This window comes from Vicia villosa, unplaced genomic scaffold (genome assembly GCF_029867415.1).
Source record: "Vicia villosa cultivar HV-30 ecotype Madison, WI unplaced genomic scaffold, Vvil1.0 ctg.003318F_1_1, whole genome shotgun sequence".
In the NCBI taxonomy this organism is placed as follows: Eukaryota; Viridiplantae; Streptophyta; class Magnoliopsida; order Fabales; family Fabaceae; genus Vicia; species Vicia villosa.
The window spans coordinates 97,139-115,902 of record NW_026706174.1 but is presented as its reverse complement, the minus strand read 5'-3'; the positions used below and the strand labels follow the sequence as shown (position 1 = coordinate 115,902).

Here is an 18,764-nt window from a genome sequence, read left to right as displayed (position 1 = left end):
TCATCTTTCATAATCATTAAATACCATCTTCATTAACAATTCAAAAACTTCATCAAATCACCATTTTCAAGTGAAACTTTTTATACACATTTTCATTAAGAAATCATTCAAAGTTTCATGCATACATTGTGAACACTTATATTCATTTTGAGAATTGTTTACTAGAAGAAGAAGATCAATCCAAGATTGATATTTCTCTCCATACTTCAACTAAAATCTCTTGTATAAATTCAAAGAATATTGTTTCCTTACTATCCAGGATTGTTGGAAGTAAGTGGTGTGTTTGAAGAGAATTGTTCTTCATCCACATTAGTATTGATTGATCTTAAAGGTGTTAAGAAACTTTGATCATCCTATAGGTTAGATAGTAGGCATAGGCTTGTACAATCATTCTAACTATAGTGAAATCTCTTTCGTGTTTGAAAGGGGACTAGAGTACTCTCGGATTGTGAGGGGAACCAGTATATATCGTTGTGTTCTTTATCTTTCCTCTTTTACCGCTTTCATCACTATTACCAAGAAAAAGATAAGAACCATCCAAAGCCTTAAAACACTTAACCAAAAAGTTAGTAAAGACATTCTTATAAAACCGATTATTTTTTAATACCTAAATCACCCCCCTCCTCTTAGGCATATCTGATACTTACAAAGTTATGGTGAGTTAGCTATAGAAATGGTGTTACAGATCCATAAAAGTTGTTTGGTTAGCTTCTATATGATGTTTAGAAGCTAACAAACACAAAAGGCCTCAAAATGCACGAGTAGATTCTGATTTGGCAAGTTTGAGCTCAAAGGTTCTTTAATGGAGTTTTTGAATGGTGATTTTGAATTGTAGGTGTTTGGATTTTGTTTGGGAGTTCTGAATAGCTTCAATATGACAAATAGAAGCTATTAGAAGTGTTGATTTGATTTGGAAGTGTTTGGTTTAGAAAGTGACAAGTTATGAGCTTAGTAGCTTTAAAAATGAACCAAAAATGGTGATTTTTGGTTAGAGGCTCTTTTGTAGGTTAAAAAGAGTATGGACAGCTTCAAAATGGTATTTAGAAGTTGTTCAAACCCTTGTTTGACACCCATATCTTATGGAACTAAAAATGACTTGAAAAATGCAAAGGTAAGAAAAGGAGAATTTCAAGTTGATAGGTCACTTGGAGAATTTTTGTGTAAGGGATGCAATGAGCAATGCCCTCTATTTATAGGCAAGATTTAGGGTTTGTGGGAGGGAAAACTCAGAATTTTGAAGCTCACATGTGATCTTATACCATGTTTCTTCTTTGTGAAGAAATGAGAAAGTTATGGTTCCCATGGTGAGTACAAACTTTAAGCATGCTTGCATGGACTTTGATATGATCTTAGAGGCTTGCTTGTGGGATACAAATTGCTTTTGGTGAATAAGAGACATTGTAGTGGCTCAAGGAGAGTGGACTTTGTGCATAAAGTCTCTTTATCAAAATGGAAGTGTGATCTTTATGCCATTAATGGAATGATCACTTGGATAATGTCTTAAACACTTGGATTATAGCTCAAACGCAAGTGTAATCTTCTGATTATGGTGCTTTGAACAAGTTATATGGGCTGAAAGAAATGAATCTTTGCATTTGAAATGGTTTTGGTTCATAACTTCTTCATTTTCTTCATGTTCTTCTTCATTTTTAAGTGTTCATGGTTCCTTATTGTCAAAATCATATCTCCATGATAAAGCCATGAAATTTCATGCTATTTAGCTCTTTGGAAAGCCCTTGATATATAATTCAAATGATTAGTTAAAAGTTTCCTCAAACTCTTTTTGGATCATTGAGAAAAATGACCATAAAGTTAAGAAAAAATCCAAGTAAAACACTTGAAAATTTCTCTAAGTCTTTTGAAAGTTATCTTCTTAATTCCATATCTCTCAAAATAATCACTATTTGAAAAAAGTTCCAATGTGATAAGTTGTTTGTTTTTCCAAGATCTACAACTTTCATGTTGGGAGATTTTTGAGTTGTGTAGGTGAAATTTTGAGATCCATGAATTAGGTCAAAATACACTTAAAAAACCTAGCTTGACTTTTTGTTGACTATTTTATTCTTGATGAATTCTTTGAATTTTCTTTGATCAAATGTCTTCGATATCCATATGATGATGATTTGGATCCTTAAAAGTCCATAGTTGACTATTTTCCTCAAAAGTCAAAGGTTGATTTGTACAGTTGACTTTTTCCATTTGAATGGCTGTGTCGTGATTTCCAAATGAATCAAGATCTCCTCTTCAAATGAATTATATGAATGGACTATAATGTTGATTTGGATGCCCTTGAATCATATTTTAAGTCTTGGAACCATCTCCTGATTAAAAGTCAACCCTCAATAGAAATTAGGTCAAAACCCTAATTAGAGCTTTTGATGAACTTGAAGGTGATTGATCTTGCATTGAAACATCTTTGGGCCTTGACATTGATTGGAGAACCCTTTGAATCATGGAAGAATGATGAATTTCTTTGTGGGCCTCAAAACCCTAATTTACTCAACTTCTCCTTGATTAGTCTCCTATCTTAGGACACAAGCAACAAACAACCGTTTTTTTTTTGTATTTTTGGTTAGCAAATGATAAATGCAGGATGATTATAATGACAATGATGATCCTAATGCTTAAGCTATGGTGGGATCTCAGTGGTCAAAAATTGGGGTGCAACATATTTGAATACTAAAATGTACAAAATAAAATTTTAATATATTAAGATTGAACTCTCTCACACAATGTTAAAAGCCTTGTTACCTAACCAGTTGTTCTATGTCTGCAATTACATTAAGTCCATGGTTATATTATTTATTAAAATAAACCCCTTGGAAGCAGTATCTTGGTTTAATAAGTCATATATAATTAATAAATCAGCAGGTTTATTATATCATCTTGTGGTGTAACTTATCTGGTTTGAGTACTACTTCTCTCTGTAATAAATTATAATTAAAATTTACTTTTTAGGTTCATTAAATAATTGATGTATCTGATTTATATATAGATCAGATATATTAATTATTCAAGAAATCTAAAAAGCAAAATTTGCTTATAATTTGTTAGGGAGGGAGTATGTTTTTATCGCTTGAGGCAAGGGTTTGACGCTCCATGTGGCTAATATTTTGCTTTGTAGATTATTAATATTCATAATTTGTAAATAATTAATTAATTATTTAAAATTTCTATAAAAGTAAGTCAAAACTTTTTTTTAAAGGGGGATAAATCAAAACTCGCCTATAAGGCATGGGGTAAATGACTATTAACCCTTAATTAAATTATCGTTTATTATTTTGAAAAATAATTAATTTAAAATTAATTATAATTTTTTCAAAATTTTATATAATAACTTAATAATATTATAAAATTAATTTTTACTTTTTAATATATGACATGACAAAGTTTTATAATGTGACGCAATATAAGCTCTGCCAAGTCAATGCTACATCATAAAAGAAAATTGCCAACTAATCAATTTTGAAAGGGACCAAAAAAAAGCATGAAATTTTAAATTTGATGACCAAAAAGTTGATATTTTTAAAGGACTAAAAACTTTAAATAAATAAATTCGAGGGATCAAATGTGCCTTTAAGCCAAATAATTATTATTGATAATGTTTATATCCTCAATTTTTAATATATGATGATATTACACCTTTAATTTATTTAAAATATAAATTATGTGATACAGCTGCCACCAGGTCCTCCAAATTGAAGAGAATATCCATACTGTGGGTTTCGTTTTGCATAGTAGTCAACCATAAAGCAATTAGGCGCATCATTGTAAATTCCTATCTCAGAATTCTCAGGTCCATAATATATTGAATTAGTTCTATTTTTAACTCCAATATTTTTAAAATAGCATGTATGTTTATAGTTCTGATCAGGGACATGTCCAGATCCCATTTGAGGGCTAGGGAAATTGACGGCTATTGTCGCACCACCCCATCCCACTTGATTAGCTTCTTTCAAGTTGTTGAATAAAGCTTGTGGATAATATCCAACTACCTTACCGAAAATGGAAATCCACCAATTTTTAGATCTCTCATCTTGAACAATAGTAATTGGCATCTCAACAATGTTTCCATTGTAATCAGATGTTTTTGGCACAATTGCACCAATGTGATACTCACGGTTGATTTGAACAAAACCTGGACATTCTAAATTGTAGCATCCCGTCTTTTGAAAATTATCCGACTGTCATGATTAATGAAACAAATAAATATTTATTGTCAATTCAAAATTTTAAACAAAATTATTATATTGAGAATAAAATAAACAAACCATCACTTACTGTCCATGAAGCGAAAGAATATGTCCGATCATTACCATATACATCGGGAAATACCTGACAAATATTTGAATGATAAATTAGTAGTCTTCTTCTTTATACCAAAAAAGAAGATTGATTAATATGATACATTTATTTTTATAGTATAACAAATTTAAACTCACCTGCCATCCAACAACAATTTCATTCATTGCGCCTGCAAATCCATTTCTAACGTATACGCGGGTTGAACTAGCTTGACTTTTACTACACAATGGATTATAAACACTAACAGTTCCAAATATTCCATAATAATTTTGACCATGTTTGAGATATACTTCTGCTTTCTACAAATTCAATATTTATTCAAAAATTAAAATATGACTTAATATTTATACCTATAAACTAAGAACATGGTGCTTTAGAGTTAGAGCCAGCCACATCTAATGACAGACTATGGATTAGATAATTAATAAAAATTAAGGATATTATTGAAAATATTAATATATGAAGCTGGTAAAGTAAAAAAAAAAACTATTTAAAGGTATCATATGTTAAAACTAATTAAACATATTTAAAATTAAGAGAAAACTTACGTGGACAGCGCGCTTGACTAAAATATTACTATTATTCCATAGAGATTTATTACGAATGAGATCTTCTTTTGTTGTTCTTCGAATCGGAACAAATCCTTTAGGACAAGTGACTTTGTGAAGTCCAATGTTTTTTTCATTTGGTGAAATATTTATACTTTTATTTTCTTTTTCTGAATAAAAACTTGGTCTTGTCTATGAAAAAGGAAAGGAAAAGGTAAAATAAATAAATATTAAAATATAAAATGTGTCTACTAAGAAAGACAAATTAGCCCAATTGAGTATGCTACCTGTAATTTATGATTCTTTAATAAAGGATGATCAAAAGCAGGTTGTTTTTTAATATCAACACAATCAACTATGTATCCAAAATCTGTCTATAGATAACCATTAAAATCAGACATATGTGTTATAATCAAAATTATATTATATCGAGGATAAAAAACATGGATTAAATATATGAATACCTGAATACTCTTGATAGGAGGCTTATTTATAAGCTTTAAGTGTCTCTCTAACTCAAAATCTTCTTTCATCGTAATATCATTGCCATCTACTCTATGGCTTGTAACAGTAGTTGAAAACAAAATCAATAAAAACATCATGTTGATCATTTTTACAATTTTGTTATCGAACAAAGTTGCTTGTGGATCTATCACACTAACATCACCAATTTATATATAAATAAATTTAGGTTTAATTATAGTTTTGGTTTCCCTATTTTTCCAGATTCATGAAATGGGTCTCTCTATTTTAAATTTTTTGTCCCACTATTTTTAATTTTAACAATTTTGGTCTCCCTCTAAAAGTTTTATACTTAATATTAACAATATTTTCACTTTAGAAATAACAAATTACTTGTAAAACTTGACAAATTATCGTATATAAATTTATTATTGAATTTTGTAGATAAAAATAAAAATTAAAAAACAAAATATCTCTTCGATTTATTTTCTATAAAAATATCTGATAGGAGAACTGATATTGTTTGAATTTAAAATAGTGGGACTAACTATTTGAATTTAATATTAAAGGACTAATTTCATGAATCGGATAAAATAGGAGAACTGATATTGTTTGAATTTAAATATTCATAGCCATTCATTTAAGTTAATACCAATTAATTTTTTTAAATTTATTGATTAAATAGTTTATCTAATCTATATTATGTCCAAACCCATTGCATGTTTAATAAATATACAAGTAAAGGTTTTCTATAGAAGATAAAAAATTAATTATGTTTATCAATAAAGTCAATATATATAATATATTTTACCACAATTTAAATAATTTATATAATTATAGAATTATATAATTTAGTCAATATATAATTTATATATTTAAATAATTATATAATTATATAAATTGACTAAATTATATAATTGCATAACTTAAATAAATTATATATAATGACTAATATATAGTTTAATTATAGTTTTAGTTCCATGAAATTAATCTCTTTATTATGAATTTCAACAATTTTAGTTCCAGTATTTTTTATTTAAAAAATTGTGGTCTCCCTCTAATACTTTTATACTTAAAATAAACGATATTTTCACTTTTGAACGATAATTTATATAATTATAAAATTATATAATTTAGTAAATATATATAATTTATACATTTATATAATTATATAATTATATAAATTGACTAAATTATATAATTACAAAACTTAAATAAATTATATATAATGAGCCAAATTATATAATTTATTTAAGTTTTGTAATTATATAATTTAGTCAATTTATATAATTATATAAATATATAAATTATATATATTGACTAAATTATATAATTCTATAATTATATAAATTATCGTTCAAAAGTGAAAATATCGAGGGGACGTATCAAATGAGAACTTTGGCTATTATGAGAACTGAGAACTTTTAATAAGAACCATACGATTTAAAATCAATGCCTCAGATTTCATTCAAATTTTAAAAGACAATAATTAATAGATAGATTCTGATTTAAATACATATCACACCAATGAAATCTGAGCATTTGATTTTAAATCGTACGATTCTTATTAAAAGTTCTCATTCTTATAATAACCAAAGTTCTCATTTGATACGTCCCCATATATATGGGGCGTATCAAATGAGAACTTTGGCTATTATGAGAACGGAGAACTTTTAATAAGAACCAAACGATTTAAAATCAATGCCTCAGATTTCAATCAAATTTTAAAATACAATAATCAATAGATAGATTCAGATTTAAATACATATCACACCAATGAAATCTGTTCATTTTAAAATACAATTATTCCTTTCCCTCGATAGGATTAATATATTAGTGGTGACTCTGTTCATTTTCTTGAGCGTGCGACAATCTCCACCATTTATTTTAAAATCAATTGCTTCAGACTTATTCTCATATTCTCATATAAAAATATCACTCTCATAGAATATATATATATATATATATATATATATATATATATATATATATATATATATATATATAAATTTAGGTTTATTTATAGTTTTTGACTCCTTATTTTTCCTTATCCATGAAATTATTCTCTTTATTTTAAATTTCAACAATTTTAGTTCCATTATTTTTTATTTAAAAAATTATGGTCTCCCTCTTATACTTTTATACTTAAAATGAATAATATTTTCACTTTTGAAATGACAAATTATTTGTAAAAAATGACAAATCATCGTATATAAGTTCATTATTGAATTTTGTAGATAAAAATAAAAGTTAAAAAACAAAAAATCTCTTTGATTTATTTTCTATAAAAATATCTGATAGGAGAACTAATATTGTTTGAATTTAAAATAGGGGGACTAAATGTTTGAATATAATATTGGGGACTAATTTCATGAATTAGACAAAATAGGGAGACGAAAACTATAATTTAACCTTAAATTTTAAATGAAATATTCAAAGTCATTAATTTAAATTAATAAAAAATAAAATTTTCTTTTTAAATTTATTGATTAAATAATTTATCTAATCTATATTAAGTCCAAACCCATTACATGTTAAATAAATATAAAAGTAAAGCTTATCTATAGGAGATAAAAAAAATAATTATGTTTATCAATAAATTCAATATATAAAATATATTTTACCATAATGTTAATAATTTACATAATTATAGAACTATATAACTTAGTCAATATATATAATTTATATATTTATATAATTACATAACTTAAATAAATTATATATAATGATTAATTTATATATGAGAAGAGTTATATTTACTCCAAGAGTAAGTTATTATAATTTTCTCAACATCTTGACCATTAATTCTGTTCTATCTAAGGGTTAAAAATAATAAGAAATAGTTTTCACTCTCCACATTTAATTATTATTATTTTTAACCATTAGATTGAAAATAATAAATGGTCAAGATGTGGAGTAAATTAAAATAACTTACTTATGGAGTAAATATAACCGTCCTCTTTATATATATATATATATATATATATATATATATATATATATATATATATATATATATATATATATATATATATATATATATATATATATATATAACATATTCTATGAGAGTGATATTTTTATGTGAGGATATGAGAATAAGTCTGAATCAATTGATTTTAAAATAAATGGTGGAGATTGTCGCAAGCTCCCGAAAATAAACAGAGTCGCCACTAATATATTTATCCTATCGAGGGAAAAGAATATCAGAAATATATAAATTTATAAATCATATATATTGACTAAATTATATAATTCTATAATTATATAAATTACTTAAATTGTGGTAAAATATATTATATATATTTACTTTATTGATAAACATATTTTTTTTTTATCTCCTATAGATAACCTTTAAATATAAGCTCCCGAAAATAAACAGAGTCGCCACTAATATATTTATCCTATCGAGGGAAAAGAATATCAGAAATATATAAATTTATAAATCATATATATTGACTAAATTATATAATTCTATAATTATATTAATTACTTAAATTGTGGTAAAATATATTATATATATTTACTTTATTGATAAACATAATTTTTTTTTATCTCCTATAGATAATCTTTAATTTTATATTTATTTAACATGCACTGTGTTTGGACTTAATATATATTAGATAAATTATTTAATCAATAAATTTAAAAAGAAAATTTGAATTTTTATTAATTTAAATTAATGACTTTGAATATTTCATTTAAAATTTAAGGTTAAACTATAGTTTTTGTCTCCCTATTTTGTCTAATTCATGAAATTAGTCCCCCAATATTAAATTCAAACAGTTAGTCCCCCTATTTTAAATTCAAACAATATTAGATCTCCTATCAGATATTTTTATAGAAAATAAATCGAAGAGATTTTTTGTTTTTTAACTTTTATTTTTATCTATAGAATTCAATAATGAAATTATATACGATGATTTGTCATGTTTTAAAAATAATTTGTCATTTCAATAGTGAAAATATCTTTCATTTTGAGTATAAATGTATTAGAGGGAGACCACAATTTTTTAAATAAAAAATAGTGGAACTAAAACTGTTGAAATTTAAAATAAAGAGATTAATTTCATGGATTAGGAAAAATAGGAAGACAAAAACTACAATTAAACATATATATATATATATATATATATATATATATATATATATATATATATATATATATATATATATATATATATATATATATATTCTATGAGAGTGATATTTTTATATGAGAATATGAGAATAAGTCTGAAGCAATTGATTTTAAAATAAATGGTGGAGATTGCCGCACGCTCAAGAAAATGAACAGAGTCACCACTAATATATTAATCCTATCGAGGGAAAGGAATATCAGAAAACCTGGAATAAAGAAAGGATAAGAGAAGGCCTTACGACCAAAGATCGGGTAAGAAGTCGGTTACGCAAGAGGAAGGTATTAGCACCACTCACGTCTGTGGTACTCCACAGGATCCACTTATGTTTGTTCTATTCTAAGGATTTGTTAATCTAAAGCTTAATGCTAAGGGAATGCATGCAAATGAAAGGAAAGAAACACGTGGAAAATAAGGTTTATAAATAGTTGTGCTCGCTTAGGCCCCGCGACCTAATGCCTACGTATCCTTTTCAAGAATCAGAGCGCCATAGTTCGGCTCTTTAGTTTTTGTTTTGTTATAGGTTTGTTAATAGTTAGTTTCTAGTGTGAAATCTCATCCGATTTTCTTCTTTAATCCCCTTGTGAGAACTCCTTCTAATATTCTGTTAATGATTTCTTTTGTTCACTTCTTCTGTATTTTCAAGCTTCTCCAAAATTACTTGAAGACTTAGTTTTGATGAAGACAACATATTTAAAAAAGGATGAGCAAAGAAAAATGGATAGAAGACCAAGACTTACAACTTTCATGAAGATTAAAGACTTGGTTTGATTGATTTTCAAATATTGGTTCAAAATTAAAACTTCTTTACGTTGATATGTTTTAGTGCTCAAAAGATACACTTTCATAAAAATTCATTATCAAAATTTCATACAAATCCATACCATAAAGTCCTAGTCCTTAAAAATCATGTTTTTAGCATCTTTAGTATGATGTAACCGGTTACCAAAAACATGTAACCGGTTACATTGCTGGTAGTAACTTTTCCTCTTTGTTATTGTCTCTTTCAACATGATGTAATTGGTTACATCATTTAGGTAACCGGTTACATGTTCGTGAATTTGAAATTTTTAGGCATAACGTAACCATGTAACCGGTTACATCCTTTAGGTAACCGGTTACATCTGAACCAATGGCAATTTTTCTGGCTGTTTTGAATCCAAATGAATTTGTCTTTCAAGTCTTTAACCATTTCATTGTTCCATCAAAATGCAACCATTCTAAAAGGTGTAAAGTCACCTATAAATACAATACATTTTCAGATTTTATTTTTCCACCTCTTTCATAATATTCACAACATTTTATCTCACAAATATTTTCAAACAAAGTGTTCCATGTTCTTCAAATTTCATTGAGAAATTTTCTGCATTACTACATATTATTTCAGAAAAATATTCTCATACATTCATATACATTGAGCACTAACATATCCTTGTGAATTTTTTTATTTGAAAGGGAAGATCAATCAAGTGATTGATATATTATTCATATATCTTCAAAAAAACTCTTGTAAAAACTCTAACATATTGGTGATTACTTATTTTCCAGGATTGTTGGAATTAAGTCTGTGCATTGAAGAAGATTGTTCTTCTTGAACTTAGTGGTGAAGATCGTAAAGGTTTTAAGAGTCTTTGATCTTTTTATAGTTTAGATAGTAAAGCATCACATTTGGTGTGGATAAGCTTGTACAACCATTCTAACTATAGTGAAATCTCTTTCGTGTTGAAAGGGGACTGAAGTACTTCGGATTGTGAGAGGAACCTGTAACGCCTCGAATTTAATTAATTATTTAATTAAATTAATCAAGGATTTATTTATTGGAATTGGTCGAAGTTTGAGAAATTATCGGTATTATTATTAGAGGCGTATTAGGAATAATATGTTGATTTGAGTTGTTAAGTTGATAAGTCAGTTTAGTAGGAGAAATATTATAAGAAATAATATTAGTGATGGTTTATTTAGAAAGATAGTAGAATTATATGAAATCATTTGTTTAGGTGGGCTTAAATTGTTAGGTTGGAAGAAGTAATATTGGGAGTGTAGAAATTAAGCCCAATAGACTAATTAGAATTATAGTATTATTTTGATAAAATAAGTGAGGGAGAATTATTAGGATTTGATACCATAGAAATAAAATTATTAGGTCACGCAGCAAGAGCAAGTAGAGGCACAAGAATTTTTGGAGAAAAAGTCGCTACGGTTGATTTGCGGTGGAATTTCGAAGAGAAGAATCAAAGAGGCGAAGTTTGGAAGTTGCGGCAGTTGGAAAAATTTGACCGAAATTTGTAGAACGGACTCAGAATATAAGGTAGGGGTGGGGTTATTTCTATATAAACGGGGATATGATGGACTGTATGTGGGATTTAGGGAATTTTAGTATCTCTTCGTATACTTTTAATTGTTCCGTGAATTTGCTAAAAATTGATGTTTGGAATTTGTGTGAAACGTATGTTGCTATGTGATTAGTAATTGACTCTGTGATGTCTGTGATAATTTGAATAAATTTGAATTTGGGATTGATGATGAATTTTCTGGGAAGTAGAAATAGTTCGTGAGTTAAAAGTTCAGACCGGAATTAATAAACCAAGTCTTGGAAGAAGAAAAAAACGGGACGGGTGGCCCAATTGCTATGGACGGGCTCCGTTTGGTTGTATGTAGTCCCTCTTGGGACGTGTGTTATATAGGGCGGGGGTCATAACACAAATATTAGTGGTTGCCATATACTCTTTTATTTTAAACTGTAGTGAAATAAATAAAATATAAGTGTTATTGTAGATAACACATATAATAGTTAAGTAGCAACTATTATATAAGCATTAAAACTACATCTATAATCATTTGGAATATACACTGTAGCGTAACATACAAATTGAAATCAACATATATGCACGGTAGCGGAGATTTAAATTGAAAAGTCTGTTTCAAGTTTATTAATATGTAATATTTCTTTAGTTTATAATTAATTATCATAATAAGAATCAAATCTTATAAATATAATGTTATTTTAAGAGTTTTAGAATTAGAGATAAATAATTAGATTAACGAGTTAATTTAAGTTAGTTTCAATTTCGAGGGAATTATCGATAGAGTTGTCAGAGTTGCTTTCGAGTTGTTTAGAGCTAAATCTGATAAACCGTATGTAGCGGGGAAAATATGAGATCGAAGCCATAGGAATTGACTCGACTCAATATTTCAGTGAAAGGCTCCACCGCGCTTTAATATTTTCAAAGGAAAAGGAAAAAGAATGAAGAAAACCCAAAGTTTAAAACAAGAAAGAGATCTTAGGTACGGGTGTTGATTATACAAGGGGAAAGTTTTAAGCCTCCCTCATATCTGTGGTACTCCACAGGAACCCTTTTGAAAATTTGTGTCGTGTGTGTTAAAAAAGGGTTTGTTTTATTTTTAAATTAAGCTCGGCAAAGCATTAAGCCTTGTGCCAACATACATCCTCGGTGCAATGGAGAAGTCAGAGCTAATGTAGTTCCGCTTAAAAGGGAAAAATGTTTAAAAACCGAATAAACACTTTATCGTCGTCGGAGAGAAATACTCAGCCATTGATCTTGAGCATGAGAACAAACGAGTTCTTTGCATCGCAAATGAAAGAAGGGCTCCAACTCGGATAAAAGTCAACGAGTATGCCACTAACTCTTTCACACGGAAAAGATCTTATTATATCAATTAATTTCAAAATCGTGGGGTATCGCCACTCGTTTCAACAATTAGTCGTGTCTAAACTTTTGAAGAAAAGGCCACTAAGGGGCAAAAGATATTTTTAAAGAAAAGATTTTAAAAAGGATTACAAACATAAGAAGGTTTTGGAAAAAGGGGGGAATATTTTGAAAATCTAAGAAAGGGGCAAGAGACGAAGAGGCTATCCTAGTACGTAAAATAAAAGCTAAGGAAAGAAACGGTCTAACCGAAGAAGAAACCAACACTTGACATTAAGAGTCAAGGTATATTTCTCATCCATTGGACTATCAATACTAAACCAACACATTACTACTTGGGGATCCATATGAACTTATTATTTTAGCACCACTTTAAATTAAGCACATAAAATTCTGACGAGAATCAGGCAAAGTAACGACTATTTTCGGGTAAAATCCTTATATCAATGCCTTGGAATTAACCATCAAGGGCTTTCAAGGAAATACCTGCACACACAAACAGACAACAATCCAATGCTAGACAGACACAATAACAACAGAGTAACAACATCATAACAGGGTCCAGAGGTACTAAGTCCATAAGTCCAAGTCTCCAAAATGCTCGGGATAGTAACCAATAGTCCATAGGGCCTTAAGTGTTTTTTAAGATTTTTATTGTTTATTAGTGTTTTAGCACAAAAATTGAGTATGGTCCAAGTGGATAAAAAGAAAATAGCGGAAACATAAACATAGCGTCCAAATGGACAAAGAGAAAATAGCGGAATGTAAACGCCCAAATGGACAAAGAGAAAATAGCGGAAACATAAACATGATGAAATGATAAAGTAAAGTAATAAGGCGAGAAATATAATAAAATGCGGAAATTAAAGTCAATTGTTAGATGTTAAAGATAACCATCTTGAAACTTGTCAAGTATGTTATCAAAGTTAGTAGTAAAGATCGATGGTAAGTGAAGGATGTTCTCGGATTTAAATTCAATGGAAATTTATCCGAAGCTTGATAAAATCATAGCGACTACACGATAAACTTCCATAAGTCTTAAATCAACCGCATACAATTCTCTTCCATGTTTGATCTTTTTTTATTCGGGACACGAAATGTTGCGCTATGTTAAGTAGATCACCAAGTGATTTATATAGAAATCACCCTACAACGAGGCCGATCAAAACTTTATGTGCTAATGCATGCGAGAGAAGCGATATATAGATCACTCTCCGAAAGCAATACTGCACGAAAAGAAAATAGGTAACGATCTAGTCTTTACCAAGAATCCATAAGAATTCTCAAGGTATTAAGGCTTTCATCGATCCAAAGAAAAAATAAGGAGAAGAATAATAATAATGCATAAAAAAGAAATCACTCACACTATCATTAATATCATTCATCTAATATTATGGATTTGGTCATTTCAAACCTATCAACATCCTAGATCCAATGATATTAATGAAGTGGAGGAAGAACGAAGGCAAAACAAGCATAAAAACACAAAAAAAAAACATTCTGCCTCAGTGGAAATTGATTTACCTCTATAGGAAATCAATTTCCTGAGTGTAGATTTCAAATCTGACTCAAAAAACAGAGTGGAAATCGATTTCCCTCTGTAGGAAATCAATTTCCTGCGCACAGTTTTCAAAAAACAACATTTAGAAGCATGAAACTTGATTTAAGCAAATATACAAACACCTTATGATCACATATCAATTGGAGCACGGAATTTTCATCAATTCACCATCAAATAGGACCAATGTAGAATCAAAGATGCATTGAACACAAGCAACAAAGATCTACATCTTAGAGTTTAGAATTTTACCACTTCTTGAACAAAATCTTGGAATAGCTTCAGAAATAAGCACCAAATGAGTAGATCCTTCAAAATTGGAGATGAACAAGTAAAGAAAAGAGTGAAATGAAGGGTTTAGTTCAAATCTAGCAAGATTCAGGGTGAATCTTACTAATTCTATAAAAATGAACTTTGGGTGAGGGTTTTGGAAAGGATGAGAAGTGAAAATGCAAGAATTTCTTTAGCTCTCCAAGCTTGTAAAATGAGGGAGTGGAGGCCTCTATTTATAGAATTGGAGCAATAGTAGTGGCAATTTGGTCATTGTGTCTTTGGTAATTAATCTTGTGTTTAATTGATGTTTAATTGGTAAAATGGGGTTAATGAAGGGAGTCAATTTTGGCGAGGTGGAAAATTGGTAAAATGACAAAAATGATCAAAGAAAATAGGTGCCAAAATGATGTCATGCTTCCCTCTCTATTTTTTTTGAATTTTCGCCCTAGGAAATCAATTTCCCATATGGGTAAATCGATTTCCATCTTCAAATTTTCAAAATTTTTCTTCTTGCACTGTTTTGATTCTTGCTCGACCTCTCTCCTGCAAAACACAAACAAAGGATACAAAATGCATATTTTTGGATTTTGATTAGTATAAAACAAATTAAACAGAATTAGGTGCCTGATAGTTCCCCTCATAGACGAAGCGAGCAAAACACCTAAAATAGAACTTCAAAGTGAAGCTCTTGATTAATGATTGAGATATACATAATGTATGATCTTAAGGTCAAAAATTGGGGTATGACAGATGCCCCTATTTAAGTTTCTTCGATCCAGAGATACGATGATTGTAAATCTTCGTTTTGACGAGATTGAAGAGACTTAAATATATAAAAACACATAATTTTTGATCCTAAGATGTAATGCAATGTTTAATGAATGTATTTGATGATGATGAAACAAGAAACCACTGAGGGAGGAAAAGGAACTCCACTGGGGAAATAAATGTCTTGCGGGAAGAACTCCACTGGGAAAATGTTAGCTGGAGATTTCGATTGAAGAAAATATTCTTTGAAGAATTAGAGTTCAAAGAAGAATGACTTCTGATGGCCATTCCGAGAATAACTGGCTTCTGATGGCCATGTTCGAGGATGTTATTTAAGTTGAACTAAAGATGATTGAAATTGAAGCTAAATCGAGATAGATTATCTTCGAGACCTAAATGTTTCTCGAAATATGAAGAGTACTGAAGCTTAGCGTATTTCGTAGCATTCTCGTAAAGGATCATGTTGCCACGTATCGAAGGAGAATTCGGGCGGGAGGATTTGAATTTCGAACTAATATGTATAACCGAACGAGGAAAGATGGCGCCCCACTGATTCCTAAATGAAGGTACAACAAGAAAATTGTCAATTCGACCAGTGGAAGGGGAGATCAAGATCCCCCACAAGGGGAGGAATAGTAGCAGAAAGTACTACAAATGTTTTGACTTCTACGTCACAAGCGCAGGAGATACCCGATTCGACAGGGTTTGCGGCTATAGTTAGTTCCCAACCCATGCCCGAAAACACATCAGGGCCAACAGGAACAGTCCCAGTTTCCAGTTCGACCACCATGCCTCATTCTACAAGCACAAACGAGATACCACATTTCTCGACAAATGCCGCAAGTCAATTACATACCCCAAGACCATCCTCATCTGCATTCGAGGGTTGGAGACCTGGGAATCCTTATGGAATGCCGTATTCATATATGGCAGGATTACAAGGGGCAGGACCTACGTATACTGCACCTAGCGCAACGACATTTTCGCCTAATGTCGGTTCGATAGGTCAAAGCGCACAGAATACAGGCCTATCAGGCCAAATGCCTCTCTTAACTACCAATAGTCAAGCAACATTTAGGCAGGAAATGGATGCAAGTAACCACGATATGCTAGGTGTTCTTGCTAGAGAATTGAGGTCAATCTTTACTCCATTAGTAGCAAACATTACCAGGACTAACCAGGATAATGTAGAAACATACAAAAAAATATCTTCACAAATAGGTCGAATGACAGATTTCTTAGGAGTCCCTCAAACTAGGCGAAGAAATAACCAGTCTACCTATCGAGAAGGTGACCCGATCTTAGAACGCGTTCAAGATGTAGTTCCGCCACCTAGGCAGGTGATCGGTCACCATTTCTAGTAAGTTTCCGCACCTTTTTCCGACCAAAAGTCATAATCTTGGTAACACTATGTGGCATTGTTATAGGTTTTTATATAAGTTTCTTAATTTTTCGGTTGTTTGAGTTTTTGCATGTTAGTGTGTTTTAAGTTTTATAAAAGTTCCATTTTATGCGTTGGTTGTTAGTTTGTTGTTGGCCAGGTTGATCCAGGAAGGAGATAGGAACTTAGGACACTCCTGGGCGAAAAAGAAGCTGAAAGAGCCAAAGATGAAGGTTCACACGGCCACCCGTGTGCATGCACACGGGCCGTGTCAAAAGATGGCTGGAAAGATGTTTTTGGAAAGCAAAACAGAGGTTTCACACGGGCACCCGTGTTCCTGCACACGACCCGTGTGGAAAGATGCGTGGAAAGGCAATTTTGAGAGCTGACCTGAGGAACAACACGGGCACCCGTGTTCCTTCACACGGACCGTGTTGTTAGGCGCGGGCAGATATTCAAGTTTTGTAATTTTGAAAGCTTGGATCTCATTAAGGGTATTTCGGACCTTTCGGATACTGAGGAAGTGAGCCAACACTACTAAAACCTAACGGGAAGAAGGGTGGAGGCATCTTGGATCATTGAGCATAGAGAATTACAGAGAGAGAGCAATCAAGGGTTTTGGAAGAGATCTTCAAGAGCACTCGCGATTGGAGATCATATCGACCGATAATTTCTTGTAATGACTACGTTTACTCTTGTTATTTTCTTACACACTATGAGTAGCTAAACTCTTATTATGCTAGGGTGATGTCCCTAAATCTTTTCATGTAATGACTTGTTAAAACCGTTGTTGATGAATTTGATGTTTTTATAAATTGAGTTTATGATTCAAAGTTTTTAATGCTTTATTATATTGGAAAATATTTTATTGATCTACGGTTAGGGTTAGGCGTGACACACCTTCCTAATGCATTTTGAATTGAAACACTACCGATAAATCGCTTAGGAATAAGGATTTTACTGTAGTGATCATCCATTCTAGATTACAATGCATAATGCTTTAATACTAAATTCAATTATTGAGGAATTGAAATTGACTTTTAAGTATTAAAAAGTTCTCCACTAAGGAATTAGGGAAAACTATTTTATAGAATTGATACTCAATTGTAGTCACATCTTTTCGTGAACAACGGTGTTCTCAAGGGGTTACGTAAGATTTATACATCAACCTAGCATGTCTTCTCATTTGTGTACCAAATCATCATTTACTTATCGTTGTCAATTATAAACAGTTATTCAGTTTTTATCAAACCAATCAAAAACCCAACCATAGTTTTTTGTTCAATTGAAATTGAGTCCTGGCTTATATTTTCTCCGCAGTCCTTGTGATCGATACTTGGATAAATCTCCACTTTAATAACTACATCGGTAAAAAGTAGTACACTTGCTATTTTCCGATCAAGTTTTTGGCGCCGTTGCCGGGGACTGCCAAACTATAAGCCGAACTTTAAGTCAATTGAAATTTTGTTGCTCTGCGACCAAAATTTTATTTTTATTCGTTATTTTAATTTCATTGCAGTTTTGTATCTGTTCTAACTGTTGTCTAACTGTTTATGCGAGGTCAGACCTCAGCTAAATTTTCCTTTGACACAGAACCAGAAAGAGCTCTGCACGAGAGACGCCGCAAGGCGAGAATTGAAAGACTGGCTGTACCAAGTGCAA

General features: G+C 30.3%; 1 protein-coding gene across 1 annotated transcript; it reads right to left on the bottom strand.

The window, feature by feature from the left end:
- Positions 1-3,618: 3,618 nt before the first annotated feature.
- On the bottom strand, positions 3,619-16,511 carry LOC131640788 (protein neprosin-like). Its single transcript, XM_058911169.1, has 7 exons — positions 16,412-16,511; positions 5,318-5,502; positions 5,141-5,227; positions 4,854-5,045; positions 4,443-4,604; positions 4,282-4,335; positions 3,619-4,184 (listed from the first exon to the last, which is right to left on the bottom strand). The coding sequence occupies exons 1-7, from the start codon at positions 16,509-16,511 to the stop codon at positions 3,666-3,668; spliced, it is 1,299 nt and encodes a 432-aa protein (XP_058767152.1). The 3' UTR covers positions 3,619-3,665.
- Between the last annotated feature and the right edge of the window lie 2,253 nt (positions 16,512-18,764).